Source organism: Mus pahari, chromosome 19 (assembly GCF_900095145.1).
Source record: "Mus pahari chromosome 19, PAHARI_EIJ_v1.1, whole genome shotgun sequence".
Classification (NCBI taxonomy): Eukaryota; Metazoa; Chordata; class Mammalia; order Rodentia; family Muridae; genus Mus; species Mus pahari.
Window position 1 is genome coordinate 82,491,618 of NC_034608.1, and position 22,191 is coordinate 82,513,808.

The 22,191-nt window shown below is 38.4% G+C and overlaps 1 protein-coding gene across 6 annotated transcripts in view; it reads right to left on the reverse strand.

Moving 5' to 3' along the window:
• Positions 1–22,191, reverse strand: part of Psd3 (pleckstrin and Sec7 domain containing 3) — a 522,390-nt gene that overhangs the window by 44,124 nt on the left and 456,075 nt on the right. For all 6 annotated transcript variants that reach the window (XM_029532004.1, XM_029532006.1, XM_029532007.1 and 3 more), the window contains one exon: positions 11,074–11,144. In XM_029532004.1, coding sequence (XP_029387864.1) covers positions 11,074–11,144 — 71 coding nt within the window. The remainder of the gene's footprint in view (positions 1–11,073; positions 11,145–22,191) is intronic.

Here is a 22,191-nt window from a genome sequence, read left to right on the forward strand (position 1 = left end):
CCAGCTCTGTAAGGATATTTTGCCATTTTTCCTCCAGTAAATATCGTGTCTGTATACCCTGGTTCTATCCTCTTATCTTCTCAATCTATATTCCTTTGTTTTGAATTAACAATAATATGTTGTTGACTCTATAGACTATATTTCTAGGCATTTTCTTTGGTTTCAGATCTGAATATGCATACTAGACATAGCCTCTTCCTATGCCATAGAATTTGGAATTCAATACTAACTCACCCATAGAGAGTTCGAACTCATCCACTCATCCTTCCCCGTTAACATACCCTTGTTCAATCTAGTTTGCACGCATCAGTGAGTCAGCTTCTAGGTCATTTTTCACACTGCACAAAGGCTAATGCTGCTAAACTATAAGAACTGTCACCATTCATTTCAAACATTGGTTCCACATCCACTCAGTCTCAACTCTTCAATCTAGCTTTTTAGGCCTTTTCAAGCTGTCCTGAACTCTTTTTTATATTCCACTGATCTTGAAGCTACCCAAATGTGCTATGGTGTTACATGTACATATCCACATAAGACTGTCCTCATTGTATCCCTATATGACTTTTATTTTTTCATATGTATAGGATTGTATATGTCACTTTCATTGAAATCTCTTCTATGATCATCCCTTCTTTTCTTAGCGTTTATTTACACACACTTCTGCATGTTTTAATAGCCTACTTCCTTCTTCAGAGCCTTGATGGAATCCAATTACTCTTATTGTTTTCAAACTTTTCAGACAGAATACTGAAGTCTCCAACATTGTGTTACAATTGCATCTGTCATTTATAACATTTGAAAAAAATCCAGCAGTCTTAATCTTAAAGATGAGAAAACTTTATCATCTTACTTCCTAATTAACATTATTGTCTTCTGTATCAGATTGGTAGCTTGTTAGCTAAAGTTCAAGTTAATGAATACTTTACTTATAGTTAAATGTTAATCTGCAAATACAAAAGGTTAGGCTTGACATTTTTTAAAAAAGCTATCATTGGTGTGTCAGAGGCATGTGTGCCATGTGAATGTGTCTTGTCATAGGACAGGTTTAGTTATTTATTTTAATTGTATGATTGGTTGACATTTTTTATTTATTTATAAATTCATTGATGTCTTATCTGCATGTCTGTCTGCTTGAGGGTGTCTGTCAGTCCTTGGAGTTGCAGTTTTGAACTGCCTTATATGTGCTGAGAATTGAACTCCTAAATGCTAAGCTATCTTTCCAGCCCCCAGTGACAAGCTTTTGAAGTCACTTTCACCTTTATGTAAGTTCCATTCATCAAACTTAGGTTGCTGTTCCAAGGAGATTTTCCTAGGGAGAGTTTGCAAAGCTGAGGGGAGACTCCCTGGGGCCCTACTCTAGACTAACAAATTTCTCATATTAATGTCTAAGAAAGTGCTGTATCATGTGAGCATGTTAAGGAGACAGTGGCATAGAGGGTTATAAGCACACAGGATAGCTGACACACCTGACAGATGTGAGATATTAAATTAAGTCTTGATGTTCTCATTGGTCAATATACTTGACTGAGATAAAGGAAGGCTGAAAGCTGGCTGGATTAAGGCTGAGAACTGGGAGTTTTTCCCTATTATTTTAACATAGAATGGGGCTTAGTTTTTCTGATGATTTACAGCTTTTGTTTGTTTGGGTTTTTTGGAGGAGGAAAGTTTTACTATTCAATCTTAATGAAAACTCAAATTGTATTTTCTTACATGGATAAAAATCATTAGAGGCTATTTCATAGTTGAAAAACCTTGATGAAAGGCTTGAAGTAATTGCAGAGCAGTTGGCAACACTGCTGTTCCAAGGGCAGAGGGGTTCTGTTCATGGTGTTTCTGGGGCTACAGTCAATGAAGCATTAGTGGCTGGCTTTCATGTCTCTTCAGCAGACCCATCTGATTCACAGGATCCAGTAAGCAGAATCCTTGTTTCCTTTTGTGTCTGGCAACATTGTCCAGTATACTGGCAGCCATCTTTGGCTAGGATACAGTGATGGAATGATTCCTGGCCATACTGGGGTTGCCTCTCAGAAGGGAAAACAAAAGTCACTGATGCCAAGGAGTTTGTATGGAGAATAACAGTGCCAGACAAGAAAATAGATGCAGAATCTAAGCAGACTAGTGACCTTCAGGACAAATGCTAAACCCTAAGGTCTTTGTATCACCACACTACCACAGGCCCATCCACACCAGTGAGCTGATTTGGTACTGAGATGAATTAAACTGAATTTGGTCTAGGAAGTGGTGGCCTTTTTTTGTGTGTGTGTTGGTTTTTTGAGACAGGGTTTCTCTGTATAGCCCTGGCTGTCCTGGAACTCACTTTGTAGACCAGGCTGGCCTCGAACTCAGAAATCCACCTGCCTCTGCCTCCTGAGTGCTGGGATTAAAGGCATGCGCCACTATGCCCGGCTGGTGGCCTTCTTCTTATGACTTCACCCAAACAGAGGATTTCTTTGCCTTCTGATGGATAATAAACTGATCATAATAAACTCATTGTATGCTGAAATTATGAGTCATAGAACACTTAAATTCACTTAACCTACATCAAATCCTGAGTTTAGCACTCAGTACACAGTACCCCAATTTATCCTCTTCTTGATGACTAAAGTAAGGAAGAGAGAGCCTTTCAAGTTATAGACCTGTAACATGGTAGATGCGTAGCTAACACGATTCAGTGATACGGTTACTCAGCTGTACCTGAGGTAGTGTGTGTATGTGTGTGACTTTTAGGATATAATAATGTCTTTCCAAGAGCAGGAGGGAGAAACAATATAGTACATCTTGTACCCAATGAGGTTTTATGGGAAGAACTGCCACCTAAATCATTTGAGGACCTGCATCCTGTGTGCTGGTGGGAGTGCCAGTCTCAGTTTGAAACTCCTCTGGGAAGGAAGCAGCTTCTTGTGTACATGGACAATCTAGGACAGTGTGATGACGCCATCTCCTTAGGCTTCACAACACACATTGAAACACAATTTTCATTATCATTCTATGGCTTGCTATGGCCTATTCATCCCATAGTATGAACACGCAAGCACTATTGGCCAGTACTGAACATGAGACATTCTCTGAAATTAGTGCTTTTCGGCTAAAATGCTTTGTGCTGTATTGTCTGCTATGTGCTTGTTCATCAGAGAATTACTCCTGTCCATTTGTCTATAGATATATAGATACCTATTTTTTAAAACATGCTTTAGGTGGCCCTTTTCAGGAAAAATATTTTCAGTGTTATTGTTTTGTTCTACTATTTTGGTGAACGCCCAATTTAGTTTCTTTCCCCCTATTTTCTGATCTTTACGTAGGCAGACATAAGGCAGTATAGTATGTCTTAGTCACCTTTGAAAAGTCTGGAATTTTTCATAATGTCTGACATGTGGTTAGTTCTCAACAGTTCTGAGAGGCAATCCAAAATACCATTGCCACTACACAGCTTACCTTTTCTCTAGCATCTGCTACTGTGTTCTGGTAGATTAGGCATCTGGGAGGATTAGAGATTATCAGCAATGAACATCCCTTGCCTTCTGTAGAACACATTAGCAGTAAAGAACCTCAATTTCAAGGCTGTCTATTTACTGCAGCTGATGTGGGCAGCTCAGTAACCTAAAGATACTGCTAAAGCACAATCAAGTGGCTATGTCCATAGACAATCCAGATCTGCCAATATGTTCCTGATGGCTGATGCTCTAGTCTCTAGGATTTATATGAGGTGACTGTGAATGGGTGTTGTTCATTATAGTTCAGATTTCAAGCATTCATGTTTTATACTTTTTACTTTTAAAAGAATGTTAACAATAATAAAAGGAAAGCAGAGCTTGGTTATAAAAGATGGCTGGCTGCCCTTCCCTGCGTCTCTCTGCTCTTCTTCACATCCAAGGCCTCTTTTTTCACTAACTGCTTTTACATGCATATGTACATAAATATGCATTCCTAAATATAGCCCATTTGATCTGTATAATGTTACACATATGTATGTCTTCAGGGCTGACTATTTGGCACTGGACAATCTATATGTGTTCTATGGCAAAAAAAAAAAACCAATAAAATTATAATCTTGGAAATAAAAAAATAAACTTCATTTAAAAAACGGCTGCCTCTTTCTAAAGTGCTTCTTCTTATTAAAAAGATGCTATGCTTTTCAGTTATCCTAGCATTCTTACTGATTTACACATACCTTACACTCAACTCACTTACTCACAGGTACACACACACACACATTTGTTGCCAGTCTTCTCTCTTTAAGGAAGAAGGTTGTATACAACTTTCTCCAAAAGCAACCTGCTGCATTCCGTAAGTCAGGAGAAGTAACTAAGTAACTAACTCTTTTGGAGCTGAAGCAGCAACAAGTACAAAGCCATTGCCCCACAGCACCCAGCCTCCTCTCCTCCTCTCTGTCTAGATGACTTGGAGTGACTGACACCAAGGCAATTCTGAGAGAAGACAATGAGTGAAAACATTGGTGACTTGGAAACAGCATTTTTTTTTCTTTTTCTTTTTCTTTTTTTCTTTCTTTCTTTCTTTCTTTCTTTCTTTCTTTCTTTCTTTCTTTCTTTTTTTTTTTGTATCACTCTACAAAATATTGAGTGCAGGAGAACTCCCATGCCTAGATTTACTAGGAGATGGAGGGGGTGGACATCCTGTGGTTAGGTATTCAAAGTAGGGCTTTAGTCAAAGATGGCGATGTTAGAGAAAACAAAAAAGTGAGGCAGGAGATGGGATTTATACAAAAGAAACAGCTGTGCAATGTGGAATTTAATTTCAAAACCTTGCTCCCTACAGAGACAAAGTCATCTGAAAAGACCAGTATGAGCTCAGCCTGCACACATGCTAATTTGGGAAGGCCACAAAAAAAGAACATATAAATCAAAAGCTGTAACAACTCCATAGGAAAATAAAGGACAATACAAGATAGTTGGCCAATTAAGATCATGGTTAATCTGAATATCAACCACTGTCTCCATGTATCTGCTGAGAGACAATGGGCTGCTAGATTCGTAGAATAATCCCTTTAATCTTATAGGTGGTATTATTGTAGAAAGTAAAGTGCAGCAATGAATCAGATAATTTTTGAATATTTATATCACCCTGCTGAAGAGTTTTCCCTTGGCTCCCTATAACAGGATGGAACTGGCATGCTTTGAATGCCTGGGGATCGCTTAGAACAAAAGAAAGTGGTGGGTGGTTTGCTGTAGCCAGCACAGCTTGAAACAATCTGGAGATAGGCACTCAACTTTAAAGTTTCTCTCTAGGGAGGGAAAAGAAAGCAGAGCATGTGACCAAGGACAACCTGGGAGACTCCACCTTTGCCTTAGAGCACTAACAACGTTAGCAGAATTGTTAGCTTGGGAGCCTGGGGGCTGCAGAGAACAAAAGAGAAAAGCAAGAGGTTGGTGCATAAAACACCTTTGTGCAGGGGGAAATCTCAAGATTTCTCCCTTGGGAGAGACAGGGAGGCAGCAAATAGCCATCCAGTGCTCTGACTCTCTTCTAGGACTGCCAAGAGGAAACGGTACCTGATTGGTGACTTGGTAATTGTGAAATAACTGTTTGGAATAAGGAAAAGCTGGGTGGCTTGCAACGGTGGTGGAGCCATATAACCCGGAGCAATGAAGACAGATATTAGAGGGCGTAAAGACAATGAGTTTCTGTAAAAGAAACTAATCCTCTATAATTGAAAAGTCCATGCACAGGTACAAAGAAACAACATGTTCTTAAAGAGAATCTCTAAACAGGCCTTGAGTGGAGAGTCTTTTCTGTATCAAGCTCTTCCTAAGCTAGCAAAGGTAGTTGTTTCTTCAGTTGGAAACTTTTTAAAAGGAGCCCAGAAGAGATATAAAGAAATAAAGAATTTGGTTTAAGGAAGAAAATACATTTTCAGAAATCAACTGTAAGGAAAGGAAGGTAATTAATTGCATTGGATAAGACATAAAATAATCATGACAAAGAGGTTCAATATGCTCAATAAAATGATACATAATAAAATGATACAGGACCAAAGAAACAAAAATATCTAAAGATAGAAGAGGGAAATTTAAGCTGAAGAATACAATACCTGAGATGAAATTTTAACTGAGAGATTCAACAATGGTGACAGCAACATATGGAAGTATAAAAAGAAAAAAAGACAAAAGGGGTAGGGAGATTCTTTAAAGACATAATGACAGAAACACCTCTCAAATACAGAAAGGAAGTGGACATTTTAGAGCTCAATATGATGGATGCAAACAGATCACACTACGACTCACAATGTTATGAAAAATCAAAGTATAGGAGAGAAAAGTGACTTGTCATATACCACAAAATGCTTGCAAGGCTTTCAGCAGACTTTTCAGCAGTAAAACTTCAGAAAGGGCTACGAGAGTTTATATCCTAAGAGTATAAAAAACATTACTATGGAAGAATAGTGTTTGGCAAAAGTATCCTGTAAAGGTGAAGGGTATTTCCACAACATGCTACTCTTACAGAAAGGATGAACAGACTGTGCTACTCAATCAAAAGAAAGGGAAATGGCTAAATGGACTTCACAAACAAAACAAAGATGCTATCATTAAAAGAGCCATCTTTTAGGTTACAGAGAAGGAAGTCCATACAGAAAGTAGCCAGCAAAGAAGAGACAAAGTCTAAGTACCCCAGACAAAATAAACTTCAAATAAAAATGGCCAAGAGAGACTGTGCACCCATGAAAATAATGATGGTAAAAAAGTCAATCCACTAGGAATAGAAATCAACCCCTCTCTATCTGTCCCTTCCCCTCCCCTCAACAATTAGCTGTTCTAAAATTACATATCAAACATTGACAGACATGAGGGAAAAGCAGCATACAATGGACTTCCATGGTCCACTGCAGTATCAGCTAGAAAGCTGGCAGGCCTTAGGCTGAAAGGCAGTAAATGACTGAAAGAATGCTCTAGGCGAATAGACCCATCCAGAGCAGGGACACAATGTTCCTCTGAGGTATACAGGTACCATTCTCTCCACCACAGGTCACATGTTACCTTTCACGCTTCAGATTCAAGAGAGCTGAAATGACGTCAGTCACATCTTACAACCAATGTTATGAAAATAGCAGAAGAAAATATGCAGAAATTAGACATACTCTGCCATACTCTTTGAGCCAATGTGCTCTGGAAATCAAAAGAAAGCATGGAAATTATCTAGAGACAAACTTATGAAATCAAAGATATAACTCATGAAATCAAAACTTAGGAGATGCCTGAAAAGCAGCCCCAGTTAGAGCTCATGGCCTTGAGCATCTGCAGTAAAGAGAAAAGCAACATTAAATTTCTTAATGTTATGCCTAACGAACTATCAAAGAAAGGAAATAATTAAATCTTAGGAAGATATGAAAAAGAGAGGTCTCTAAGAAGTATTTTTCCTCCAATAAACTTGGTTGACATTTAGTTAGAATAATAAAGGAAGAAAGCACACAACTAATAAAATGAGAGATGAAATAGCTTACTTGATGATACTGAAATTAAGACATTTCTAAGAAATTATTATGATTAACCATGTAGAAACATATTGGACAATCTAAAAGAAATGGACAAATCACAAGAAACATAAGTATCAAGGTTAAAGCATGGAAAAATAGAGCATATTAACATCTGTTACAAGTAAGAAGGAAAACTCAATAATAATGGAAAGAAACAAAACTAAAGTCAGCCAAAAACCTTTCAAATGGTTTTAACAGCGAATTAATCCCACATACTTTTTAGACACTTCCAAAGCACTGAAGAGGGGACATACCTAAACTCATCTTAGGGACCAGTATGGCCTTGACATCAAAACCATAAAAAAATATACTATAAGAAAGGAAAATTACCGGCCAATGTTAATGATTAACGTAGATGTAAAATCCTACCAATAACCATAGTAGGCTGAATAATTCAGAGCACAAAAAAACAAAACAAAACAAAACCAACAACAAAAAAAAACAAAGATCCAAACTAGAAGCATTTATCAGGAAAGATAGAACATAATTTAACATAGGGAAATCAGCCAAAACAAAAAATTCTCATATAGAGGTTCATATTGATATTTATATTCCTTAACAAATCTATAAAGTACAATATTAAAATTCAATAAAGTTTATCATTACTATGATGAAATTATTTTAAAACTAGGCATATTCCCGTATGATCATGCATACAGAAATCCTAGAATCAACCAAAACCTATTAGAACTAATAAAAATTAACAACGTTGCATAATATAAACTAATACCCAAAACCAGTTGCACTTGCATATACTAAGTGGAACAACCTGATGAGGATTGTATAAGCCCACTAGAAAAGTGTTAGTAAACATTAAACAATTAGGAATAAGCAACCGCATTAACAGAAGATCAATACACTGTGAAGAACTGCTGAATGAAACTAAACAGAAAAAATTAAAAGGACAGGCCATGTTTGGGGCTGGAAAATTTAATATTGTTAAAATATCCATATTATTCAAAGCAACCTACAAATTCAGTGGAATCAATATCTTATCAACACTTTTAACAGACATTATAAAATAAATTCTACATTCACAAGGAAGCCCGAATGCCCAAGATTATTTGGAGAAATAGGAATGTGGGAATCACAGTTTTGATATCAAAACATATAACAAAGCTGCAGCACAGTCGGTCTGAAGGCAGAACAATGTGCAAAAGACACGAGCCCAGGAAGGCCCCTAAGTATAGGACCAGCGCTTTTACTGGGGCCAGTGATACACTATGGGGAATAGAATGTGGTTAATCTGTCCATCCATATACATCTTAGAGCAAACATCAACTCGAGGGATCAAATACCTAAATATTTAAGACACTAAATCACCAAAGATTCAGAAACACAAAAATCAAAATCAAAAAAATCTTGGTAATTTTTGGACAGACCACCAAAACCACAAAGAAGTAGGATTATATTCCACTGAACAATTAAACGAGGATGTTAGGAAATGGCAGTCTGCCTGTTCCTCAGTGATCCAAACCAAAAGGCACAGCTACAACTTATAAAGCAAACAAAAACAGAAAGGAAAGAACAAACAAAATACTATTTGAAGAAACAAAGAAACAGTTCTTGAATACATCTTCTCTAAAGATCTACAAATGATCAACAGTATTTAAATGTACTCAATAGCATTATTATGTTTTATAAATATATAGAATATATACACACATAAGCACACACACACAGATACACACACACACACACACACACACACTTTTTCTTTTAATGTCCTTGCATACATTCCTAAAACCCTTGGACTTGCTATGTTGAAAAGAAATATGTTTTGCATTAACATTTAAAAGGGTGCCAGAAGATGGCTGAGCAATAACGACTAGGACTGCTCTTCCAGAGGACAAGAACTCAATTCCTAACATCTATATCAGATGACTCACAGCTATCTGTGCTCTAGGTCCAGGGCATTGGCCACCACTGCACACAAATTCACACACACAATAAAAATATAAACATTTAAAGTATTTTTAAAATGGCAGAGGGTATACACCATATTATGTGTTCTTTCCATGTCCCTCTCCCAAAAATCTTCAGATACTACTGATATTAGTGACTTTCTTCTCCTCAGCCCTAACTCATCCCTGCCTCTTCATAGAATGGTCTGCAGTTATCACTTAACATTCCAGTCTCCATCCACACAAAGTTACATGCTGAAGCTCTAGAGACTACTCTTCATTGAGACAGGAACCATAAGCTGAACCACAGATATGTACACCTGAACTGGAAGAAAAGAACTGATAGAAAATGTTCCTAGGAAACTTGGATACATCTGAACTGTTAATTGCAAAAGTTCCAGAACATAAAGAGTGTATGTACATATGTGACTAAAAGTAAGAGATGGTCAAATAATATACAAAATGGATAATGAATCTATACAATAAATATAATAAATATTTATGGAATTAGGCTTTGTCACTGGCCTGTTATCTATACACAAGGTCTAGCTTACTATATTGATTATAGAACAATTAGAACAGAGCTTTTCCATTTCCCTGATCATGTGTATATCTGTATCTATATAACTTTGGTTTTTCTAACACACACACACACACACACACACACACACACACACACACACACGCACACATTCTAAGCATCAATAAAACAGTGCTATTGATGTTCAATTTGACTTTTTTGTATATCTTAGTATAAAAAAAAATCCATGTTTAGTCAATATTTCGTACAGCTCTTCTGGCCGTGATCAGGCTATGTCCTGTTCTAAATTGCTGACAAGCTTTAAAATACTCCATACTAAATGGAACAAAGACTTTCACGCTGAGCCTAGTCCAAGGTGACTTCATATTATATAGCAGTAGTTAGTTGACTCTATTTTGAGTAAAATTTCCAATGAAGAACATCTTGTTTGTGTGATTAAAAACCACCAGTTGCCCAGCATAAACCACAAGGTGCAGACTAATAACTTGTTCCTGAAAAAAAAAATTACTATCTATGAACTTACTGAAGTATATCAGGAACACATGTGCCTATTAAAATTGTATCAGAAAATCTAGGCCTGTAAACCTGTTAGACACATCAGACCAAGGAAGGGTGGAATGCCTTCATCACCATGGAATATAACCATCATCCCACCCAGTGCATATATTTCAGGGCTTATATGTGACAAGGTCCTAACTTCGGTTCCAGGGACTTCAACTCAGCAAGATCCTGTACCTGTGGCTGAATCAGCTCTGCCCTGAACTACCTCCAGCAATTCCAGCAGGCTCTTGGCCATTAACACCTCTCTACATGACTTTGTCTCCCATGACTCTGTGCCATGTGATGCTGAGTGCAATGGTTCTCTGCCTTTGCCTTCAGAAGTCTCTTTAACTCTCTTAATGCAATTTCTATGGACCACCATTTGATCTGGGAGATAGTTGTAATTAAGTTAAGAAAAGAACTGCTGACTGTCAAGAGCCATCATCAAGTAAAGTCAGGATTACCTAGTGAGTTACAGCCAAGGTAATGGACACAGCATATGGACTTCAGGAAACTGTCACTGCAGGAATAACACATGCGCCCATGCTTCTGACACGCTGTCGCTACTGCAGTGAATTTTGGCTTTACCCACTGTACTTTACCTTTTGTAAGTAAAGAACGGTTCCCTTCAGGACGGCATAGAAGGTTTTCCATCCTCGCTTTCCTCTTGGAGCTACGAGAAGGGAAATGTAAATGTTTAGTTGACGAAATCAGCTCTTTAGAGGGACAATTTAAAACTTCAACTTGGTGACTGCTTTTCAATATTCCTGGTTTATTAGCTATTGGTAGAATGAAAACTAAGTTTCTTTAAATCTATTTGTTCTAAAATACTTTCCATGTGTTGCTGTATTTCATCCTCATAGTGACCCTGTCACAGAATGATTTTCCTTGTTTTATGACAAGTAAGCTCAGAAAAGCAGCTTGCTAATAGTCATACAACTCGAAGGAGAAGCTAGAAGAAGAACGGTAGGAGCACAGCTTTACCCTGTCCTACAGGGCAGATGAATCTCAGACTAGGAAAACAGAAACAGGCAGATTAGAATAGAATATAGAATTCATACATATGAATTCAAGAGGAGATATCAAGGGCTAGATTAGGAGAGGACCACTCCCCCAGCAGTTTTCTTTCAGTGCTTCAACCAAAGCATAGCTCTGTGATCACATCCATGGCGGTCTGTGTAGAACTCTGATATTGCCACATGCAGTTGAGTTTGTTTTTCCTAACTAAATGTCTCTTTCCCTAGACTACGTATGACTGAGAACAGACATCATCCATCACTGTAATTCACAGATTCTTGTGCAGTATAAGCAGCTTAAGGTACCACCTTAAAGATTACCCAAATCAGTTCATTTACAACTCTTTATATTCCTTTCATTTTTCTAGGATTTAAAGCAGATTTTCTCTATTCATTTAAGCAACTCACCAAATCACTCAAGCAAAAATACAGATCAGACAAAAGTTCACAATTTATTCTAATAAAACTGAAATATGTAACTAGGAAATGTAGCTTTTATAAACATGTTTGCTCAAACCAGAGGGAGGGGCATTTGCTCATATCCCTCTAGCATATATCTGATTTTCTTTAATTTGGCCACCTGATTAATTTAGGGAATATTCATATACCGATTTCTTTCAACTGAATTCTCAGGGCTCTCAGCTTGGGACCTAGGTAACCGCCCACCTACAGAATCCAAGTGCTTCTGCCAGCAACATACTGAGAAGCCACCTGGCAAGAAAGACCTCAAACATCCGCTCTGCAGGTTTCCAGGGGAAACAGAAAAATACCATTCTGCTTCTCCTAGGTGAAGTTTAAAGGTATGTGCTGAAAATATTTGTGAGGCTTTTTTTTTTTTTTTTTTGCACAATACAAAATCCACTGTAAAAAAAAAATAGCATGTTAACATGAAAGAGAATTTGTCAGGTGCGGCTGTGCTTTATGAGATGATAAATTTTGATGCTACCCACAAAAGAATCATGCACACAAGAGACAAGAGTGACCATGATCTGTGTCATCTGCTGCAGAGGGGACTGAGATGCATCATGGTGCCTGCTAGAATTCATATCATCTCATAATTGATCTTTTCCTGAAAATTTACACAATCTCTCAGAACTTTAGCCCGTGCATTAAAATATGTGGCTAACTTGTATAACATTGTATAAGCAAAGGACTGGCTAACCTCTAATCAGAAATAGAGAGAAATATATTTCCTATGATGTGTTTATAGGTTCTAGTGTTGAAAAGCTTTCCCTGAGCTCTGAGTTTAGTGTTTGAGATCTTGAAACATTCAATGCAAATATCTACAAATCTATCATTCTGCCATAAAGAAGAAATCTATCCATGAGCCCAAGTAAAGGCTCTTTAGCACCACCATAGTGCATCTGTCAGAAACAGATTCTAAAGAGCAATTTATTTGAGACAGCAACCTGAACACCAGTCCTGAAGATCAATGCCAAGTCGTCCTGAGCACCACCCCTGAGGACCAATGTCATGACACCCTTTGCTCTACTTGATACTTTCCCATTTTCCACACAAGTGTAAGGCTTAATCTTGTCTGGTCAGCTACAATCTGTTTAAGACTTAAATAAAGCACTTCGTAGTACTCACAGCAAGTGTTCATTGCCTACAGCCAGTGTGCAGTAAAGCAGAGCTCTGAGTGCTTCTCACCACAGTGCTGAAGGAAAGGAACTGCCATCCCCTCGACTCAGGGACTGTGGGCATCAATAAATGACTTGGAAAGAGGACCACGGTGCACAGGGGTAGGCTGGGAGGCTCTCTGCTTCCACTCGCTACCAACTGCACTGAGCTGCTACTGAGACTGCATGAAGTGAAACCCCATGGGTGGACACGCGGAAGGAAGGGCACTCGTCCTCAGGACGAGAACTGTGGGAATAGTATAAGTGGGAGAAAAAGTCAGAACACAGAGGTTGAAGTAAGTTAAATAAAGAATGGAGGGAGAGAGGAGAGGAGACTTTACTTGCTACAGTGGCTGGGGCTAGCCTTATATATATATCTGTTCTAATTGGTCTATACCAGTATTTCAGGTAGGTAATGCCCTTTAACACACACTTACATAACTATAACTAATTATCTGTGAAGCCCTGAACAGTTAAGAAAGCTGTTGGGAGGTTGTCCATTTGAATATCCCAAAGCTATTTTACTGAGGCAATTCAGATGAAAAACTTAAGGACACCCTAGGAAGGAGGAGCTGGAAAGGTGGTAGTGAGACTGGAGGGAGGGGATTTAGGAACTTTCTCTAGCTTCTCTGAAATCTGGGGCCTTCAAATGCATCCCTGCTCACAGCTAAGATCTTAGAAGAGAGGTACAGCATTGTTGTTGGAGAGAGAATCTCCAACACTTCTAGAGAGTAATAATGCAAACACCAAAAAGTATAATTCAAAAATGAAAAACAAAAATAGTATAATAAATATGATTATTGTAACAAGAGTAGTGGCTAATGTTTACTGTGCAAATACTATAAAAGACAATTAAAATATCTCACATGTATGAGCTAAATCATGAACTCTACAAGGAACCAATATTCTTCCAATATCATTAGATTCATGGAGAAATATATTTAAAATATACTGCAATCTCAACAAAGGCATTCCAAAATAAACCCAATAGTTTCTGAACTAAGAAACAAAGATGCAGTCAGTAAAAATTCTATACTAATACAATGAGGACACATCTAGATTAGATTTGTAAAATGCAGAAGATATTTTTAAACATTATTTATTTCCCTAGTGAAGGTGTCTCAGGCCCACAGGTATCTATCTACAGATGACAGCTCAGGCCCACAGGGTCTGCTTTGTGCAACTGTTCTGCAAAGATTTAGATAAGCCACAGATGATACAGGAATCAATAAGGGAAGTGAAGGGTAATCAATGCATATTTATCCCTAACAAAATATCCTCAAGCACGAGAACTATGACAGTATTAAATCTTTATCAGCAGAAAATAGCTCTGAATCTTTCAGATTAGTGTTTGAAGCAACTAGATCCAAGGTGAGCATAGCAGGCTGCCAGGGGAGATGAGTCACACAGTATTAAGCAAATGATAGTATTAGTTATTCCCGGGTTTATAACAGGGTGGTAAAAACACAATACTATTGTATGCTATTGTAATGTTATATTTCTAAATTGAGTTCCTTTGAATCAAGGCAATTTATATATTAAAGAATCATTTGATTCTTATATTCTTTCTCTGTAAGATAAGCATAGTCTCGCCTGCTCAGTTACTTGTGTTTTTTAAAAAGGAAAAACTGGGGCAGTCTAACCTATACCCATTGATTTACAGAAAAAGATTTCTTTCTTTTATATGACAGGAATAAGCTTACATTATTGACAGAGAACAGAACATGAAGGGAGAGAACTAGAATATTCTAGTGTAAAGCCCCTGATACCTTCACAAAGCCTCTGAACTAGGGTAAGGCATTGAGATGTAATAGCACTCTAATGCCTACCAGTTCTCCTACTATAAATACTATTCACTTAATATTTCTGGTCATAGTCCTGTAATATGATAATGTTACAAGTTTCATATTTACAATGTTCAGTTGTTCCAAGCATATGAATAAGATCAGGATATATTCTACCCTTATTTTTGTGTACACTTTATTTGCAGATTGCTTTCATGGTACTAGAAGGTCCTACACATGCTTGTAGAAAGAATATCTTATGTGTTGTATGAATACATCACTTGTCGATTAAAAAAAAACAAAACAAAAAAACCTATGGCCTATAGGGAAGGGTAGAATAGAGGTGGAACATCTGAGAAGCAGGAAGAATTCTGGGATTGAGCCAGGCAGAAGATTTGCTGGGAAGATCTGACAAGACAGACACATGGTAACCAGCCACATAGCAGAATGCTCATCAAAATAAATGGGTTACATTAAGTCATGATCTAGTTAGAGAAGAGCCTAGCTGTCAGGCCAAGGTATCTGTAAATATATTTTGAGTCTGAACCTTATTTCTGGGAGCATGGAGCTGAGAGGAAGAACAGGGCTTAACTTCAACACATGCTCCTGGAGGAGAAACAAGACTCGACATGCAAAAACTACCAAAGTGCTGGCAAGATATACCGACTGGCTTAATAGGGCATAACTATTATAGGACAACATACTGATTTGATTTGAAGTCTGATCAGGTAATTGTAAACCCACGATTGGGGCGTGATAGGTCTAATGAAGAACATACTCTTTTCAAAATGGTCATGTCAGCAAACTTCCTTCTGCTTGTTTGTTTCTACTCATAGACATGGATTGCTCTCAATTTTGGGAAGAGGGAGCTTCATTTTGCAGTCAGTGGAAAGATACATAACTAGTCAGTGCTAAGAATAATGATTTCAAGTATGCAGCCCTAACCCAAATACCTTTATCAATACCCCAACTCTTCCCCTTCAACCTGTTCCAGCCATGTCTCAGAGAACATCTTCAAAGTGGAGGCAGAAAGAATGTAAGAACAGGAGAATGGGAGGAATTCTATGAAACCCTGTCATCTGTGAAATGGAACTCAAATTCTTACAAGCTTGAGTTACTAGCTCTGGTTACCAGCACAAGATCAATTCAGCTAGAATGGATGAGGGAGGAGTTCTTGGGGTCCATCCACAATTAAGGAGCTATTGGTAGTTAATATCTATCTGCTGGGAGAAGAATAATTTCTTTTTTGAGAGTGTGGCCACTTTGGAAAGAGGACACTTAGCACTTTTAGTTTACCTGGGAGAGGGCATGAAGTGTGATGTATTTATTAACACATTCTTTGTGCCCATTTAGTCCTGAGTCCTGCTGACATTAAGGTATCAATGAACTAGAAATGACAACCTGAACTTTCTATACAAGCATTAATAAACAAGAGAACATTAAACCAAACTCATATATGCATCACTGAACTCATATATACATCATTCAAACCAAACTCATATATGCATCATTCAAACCAAACTCATATATGCACCATTCAAACGGAACTCATATATATCATTCAAATCAAACTCATATTCATATCATTTAAACCAAACTCATATATGCATCATTCATACCAAACTCATATATACATCATTTAAAACAAACTCATATATGCACCATTCAAGCCAAACTCATATACACACCATTCAAACCAAACTCATATATGCACCAAACAGAACCTATCATATATGCATCATTCAAACCAAAATCATATATGCACCATTCAAACTGAACTCATATATGCATCACTTAAACCAAACTCATATACACATCATTCAAACCAAACTCATATATGCACCATTCAAACTGAACCTATATATTCATCATTTAAAACAAACTCATATGTGCACCACTCAAGCCAAACTCATATGTTCATCATTAAAACCAAACTCATATATGCACCAAACAGAACCTATCATATATGCATCATTCAAACCAAAATTATATATGCACCATTCAAACTGAACCTATATATTCATCATTTAAAATAAACTCATATGCACTATTCAAGCTGAACTCATATATGCATTATTCAAACCAAACTCAAACTCATATATGCACCATTCAAATCGAACTCATATATGCACCATTCTGCTTTTTAAAGAGGTGCTTCCATGGGTGGACTCTGCTACAAGTCCAAGATGAATGTAGATATTTGGCTGGCTTTGTAAAAGAGCATAGAAGGTAACTAGACGTGCACATTAGCTAGGGCTTACAAAGAAACAAGGTGGGAAGTATGAGAATAATGACATATCCCTTTATTTGTTCATTCAGGAAAACTCTTCTGCTAGTCATGGAAACATGTGGTTTTGAATTTAATTAAAGAAAATCTCATACTATCTCCTGCTAGAATGTTTCTTTCCAAGATAGCATCATGACCTGACCCTTCAACTTCAATTAGGTCAAGTGTTGTTTAATCCAGGAGTCTTCTATCCACTTCTGTAGCACAGTGCATATTTCCTTCATTCTCCAAATATTAATATTCATCCTCTCCTCACTCTTTCTCTCTTTATCCCGCCTCCTAGAATTCAACCTCTGGCCTGGGGCATATGAGACAAATGCTCTATCACTGAGTACCATTCTCTGTCCTAGAATTCTCTGTCCTAGAATTAATTTTCCATGTATTAATACTTGCATAAATTTATCACAAGTATAACATAGCACTCTCCTCAAATTAAAATGGCGCTTCCAAAAGTACTCTGGTTAGTTGGTATCTACAGAGCAGATACACCTTCCATTACTAATTGAAAAGTTCTAAATAGGCAGGTACACAAAATATGATCCAGCAGGTATTAATACTATGGTGAAGACTGTATAGTACTTACGCTACCATTCAGGTAGGCATGTTAGAAGATAGGATGCAAAAAGAGGAGTGGGCAGTGGGGCATGGTAGTTTATGACCATAATCCCGGCATGTACTCAGGAAGGTGAGGCAGGAGGATTGTCATGAGTTTGAAACTAGCATGAATAGAGCTACAGAGTTCAGGTTATCACAAGCTGCAGTGTAAGACCAAGTTTCAGAACATCTAAAACAAAAACAAAGGCAAACAAAAAAGATAAAAAAAAGGTCATTTATGGAAAAAAAATATAAAATGTTCTATTAAGATGCTATTGGATATGGGATAAAATATCAGAAAATAACCAGGCTATATTATATTACAATATAATATAGATTATGGCATAATCTATATTATAAGAACTAATATAGGTTGACAAATTATAAGGATATTTCGGGGTTAGTTAAGGAACATTCAGCAGGGACAACTGACTTTAAAATTGTAGCAAGCAGGTATGTTATAAAGCAGATGTAGCTGAGTGAAGATTCTAGAAAACTTGTCCTTGTAGACTTTAAAAAGTGGAGTGAAGCAAAATCTTACTGAAGTCCAGTAACTTCACTAAAGTGAAAGCTGTAAACATTGAACTAAGAGCAACATACTAATGAGTTTTCATCACGCCTTGCGCTCTTTACAAAACTTACAAAGTGGTTATGTGCTAAGTGAATATTGCTAATGCCTTACAGTCTGTTTCTAAAGTTGAAGGTTATGGATAGAGGAGGAGGATTACTGGTAACAATCAAGTCCTATTAAATTCAGAGCACCCTGTGACCTATGGAATGATGCAGCCACAGCCATTGCTGAGCATGCAACTCTACAAATAGCAATTCAAGTCAGTCATTGTAATTGTAAAACAGCCCAAACCTCACTGGCACCTTTAAAATGCCTGTAGGCAAAAGCAGCTTCAGGTCAATAAAAATAATTCACAGTGGCAAAGATGAGCAGACCCCAGACAGACAGCAAGGATGAGCAGCCTCCAGACAGACGGCAAGGATGAGCAGACCCCAGAGAGACAGCAAGGATGAGCAGACCCCAGAGAGACAGCAAGGATGAGCAGACCCCAGAGAGACAGCAAGGATGAGCAGACCCCAGATAGACGGCAAGGATGAGCAGACCCCAGACAGACAGCAAGGATGAGCAGCCCCCAGACAGACAGCAAGGATGAGCAGTCCCAGACAGATGGCAAGGATGAGCAGACCCCAGACAGACAGCAAGGATGAGCAGCCCCCAGACAGACAGCAAGGATGAGCAGCCCCCAGACAGACAGCAAGGATGAGCAGACCCCAGACAGCAAGGATGAGCAGACCCCAGACAGACAGCAAGGATGATGAGCAGCCCCCAGACAGACAGCAAGGATGAGCAGCCCCCAGACAGCAAGGATGAGCAGCCCCCAGACAGCAAGGATGAGCAGCCCCCAGACAGCAAGGATGAGCAGCCCCCAGACAGACAGCAAGGATGAGCAGACCCCAGACAGACAACAAGGATGAGCAGACCCCAGACAGCAAGGATGAGCAGACCCCAGACAGAGGGCTAGGATGAGCAGCTCCAGACAAGATTTGTTTTTTAAGGAAAGTGACATATCAGGGCTGGTTCTGATTCTCTCAAACTCAGGAGCTCCATAAGAGACCTCAGCAACTTCTGAAAGATAACTCAGATACATGGCTGTACTGGCTAATTTTGTGTCAACTCAATACAGGCTGGAGTTATCACAGAGAAAGGAGCTTCAGTTGGGGAAATGCCTCCACAAGATTCAGCTGTAAGGCATTTTCTCAATTAGTGATCAAGGGGGAGGTCCNCTTGCGGGTGGTGCCATCCCTGGGCTGGTAGTCTTGGGTTCTATAAGANAGCAGGCTGAGCAAGCCAGGGGAAGCAAGCCAGTAAAGAACATCCCTCCATGGCCTCTGCATCAGCTCCTGCTTCCTGACCTGCTTGACTTCCAGTCCTGACTTCCTTGGTGATGAACAGCAGTATGGAAGTGTAAGCAGAATAAACCCTTTCCTCCCCAACTTGCTTCTTGGTCATGATGTTTTGTCCAGGAACAGAAACCCTGACTAAGACAATGGTCAAGTGAGGCCATCCTGGGCTTAGCTGTTCTAACTCAGGCCAAATGGCTTGCATTCATCAGACTTCCTTGACTGTCAAGTGCTTCCCATCTTTCCAGAAAAGGGTGACCAGTGTGGATTCTCCAAGAACAACAAGTCAGCTGCCTTTCTGCAGGTCACTAAGTGATGCTAAAACACTGTCTACCAATCAATCACCCCACACCCCTCATCTGTTTACTGTCAACAGCACAGCCAGCTCTCTGTACTCTGGGGTCCCTACCTGTGCTTCAACTGAATACAGATACCGATGATGATCTCCCCTTACCCATAAAAGTTTCAAAAAGCAAGATTTAAATTTGTTGTGTACCAGGCTGTATGCTGAGTTACCAAGAATGAACCTTGATGTAATCGCCTGCTATTTCCCAGCTCCCCAGACTCTGGCTTTTCCCCTTTGAATATTCTTTTCTTGGAAACTCCTTCATGTGCTTGTAGTTAAAGGAGCATCCAGTTAGAGCTGCATTTGAACTGAACATGTAGAATTTATTTTTTTAAATTCCTAAACTATATAGTACAACATCGATTTCTGTATCACATGCTTGTATTAGGTATTACAAGTAATACGTAATACAGTGATGAGTTAAGTACATGTGGGATGCTCGTAGGTTATTTGCAAATATCCCATCAGTACACAGCAGTTTTGGAACCAGAGCTCTGCATATAAGGAGGGATGACTGTGCAATAATCTTAAATCAGAGAGAAAATATGTACAATTATACCTTAGTCACTATCACTTTTGAATGATAATCACATGGTAATAAGTATTATACTTTTCTGTATCCGTCATTTTTTCTAAACATTATTTATTTATTTTATTTAATTTGGCTATGACTTTAAAATACTTCCTTGTATTAATGTATATTTAACTAACATGTTCCAGGATATACATTACATATATTTGTATACATCCAAATATACATACATATATTTGTCTAGAATCAGTGGCAAAAATAAACGTGTAAACACATACACCTCACCGCCCACATACAGTAAATCACTAATATAATATATAGCCTTCTAAAATTTTTATAATTGTGTTTACATTGTAATAAGAAACTTCTTGCTTTAAAACTGTATACTGATATATTATTATGTTACTTAACAAACATTTCCAAAGGATAATATATAGCTATGCCATATTTTACTTAATGCATCATTATTGGCCCAAACCCTTTTAGCAAGACCATGATGGTCTGTGGCTGAAATAACAGCTTGGTTCCTTGTATGAGCCAAAAACAGTGGTAAGTACAAAAAGCCTCACCGATTATTCCCAGTTTACGGGTTCTGAGCTGTATTCATTCTCTGTTGGAATATTTGAACCCATAATCTCTATCACAGAAGATTTCATCTCCTTCCTCTTGGAAGTTAGTGTTCTGCTCAGTTTCATGAAACCTGCTCAGACATATTTGACTCTTCTTACCTTCTCCTCTAAGGGAAGTATTATGGGCACAAAACTGGTCCTCAGAAAATGTTAAAAATATATCAATGACCCATCTCATTTCAGAAGTCAAATTCTTAATTTGGTTCTGTGGGAGCCCTAAATTTTGTACATAAATTTTAGTACTACCATGATTAATTCTTTAAGGGAACTTGTTTAACCCCTTTTGTATCTGTAGCTTTTCTTCTGTGTTCTCTATTATCCAGCAGAAAACATTAAGCAGAAAATTCTAGAAGTTAGCAACTCGTAAAGTTTTCAACTGCACGCTGCTCTGAGTGGTACGGTGCAAATCATTAAGATGGAGCCAGCTCAAGGGCCTTGGCCATGAACTTGTGCAGCCCCGCCCAGCCCCGCCCAGCCCCGCCCAGCCCCGCCCAGCCCCGCCCAGCCCCGCCCAGCCACTGTTTACACAGTCAGACCCGTAGTGACCATCTCCAGTGCACGTGGTGGTTTGCGGTTTGAGATTGTGTTCGAGTAACCCTCAGAGCACAGAGGAGTGATGCTGCCATCTTGGATATACAAAGGAAAAGGTGCAAAGTGCTTCCTCTAAGAGGACAGAAGGAAAGGAAAAAAGGATCTTATATTGTTTGTTGCAATCTATGTTAAGAATAGATCTATTAAGTTATAAGGAAGAAAAGAAGAAATTCATGGTGATTCACTTCAGCACTTGAAAAATGCAGTTCTAAGCCACCACGATCATTGCTTAACAGACATGGAAATGCCATTAATTTACAGTGTTCATTACTGCCCACAATCTCAGGCAGAAAGTAGGAATCTAGAAATGTATGGTCTGAGCAAACCTGAGTGGCTCTCTTGTGGTTCACGCTGTTATTGGTGGTGCTCGGGACTGGGCCCCCGGCTTCATGCACACCAAGCCTATGAACT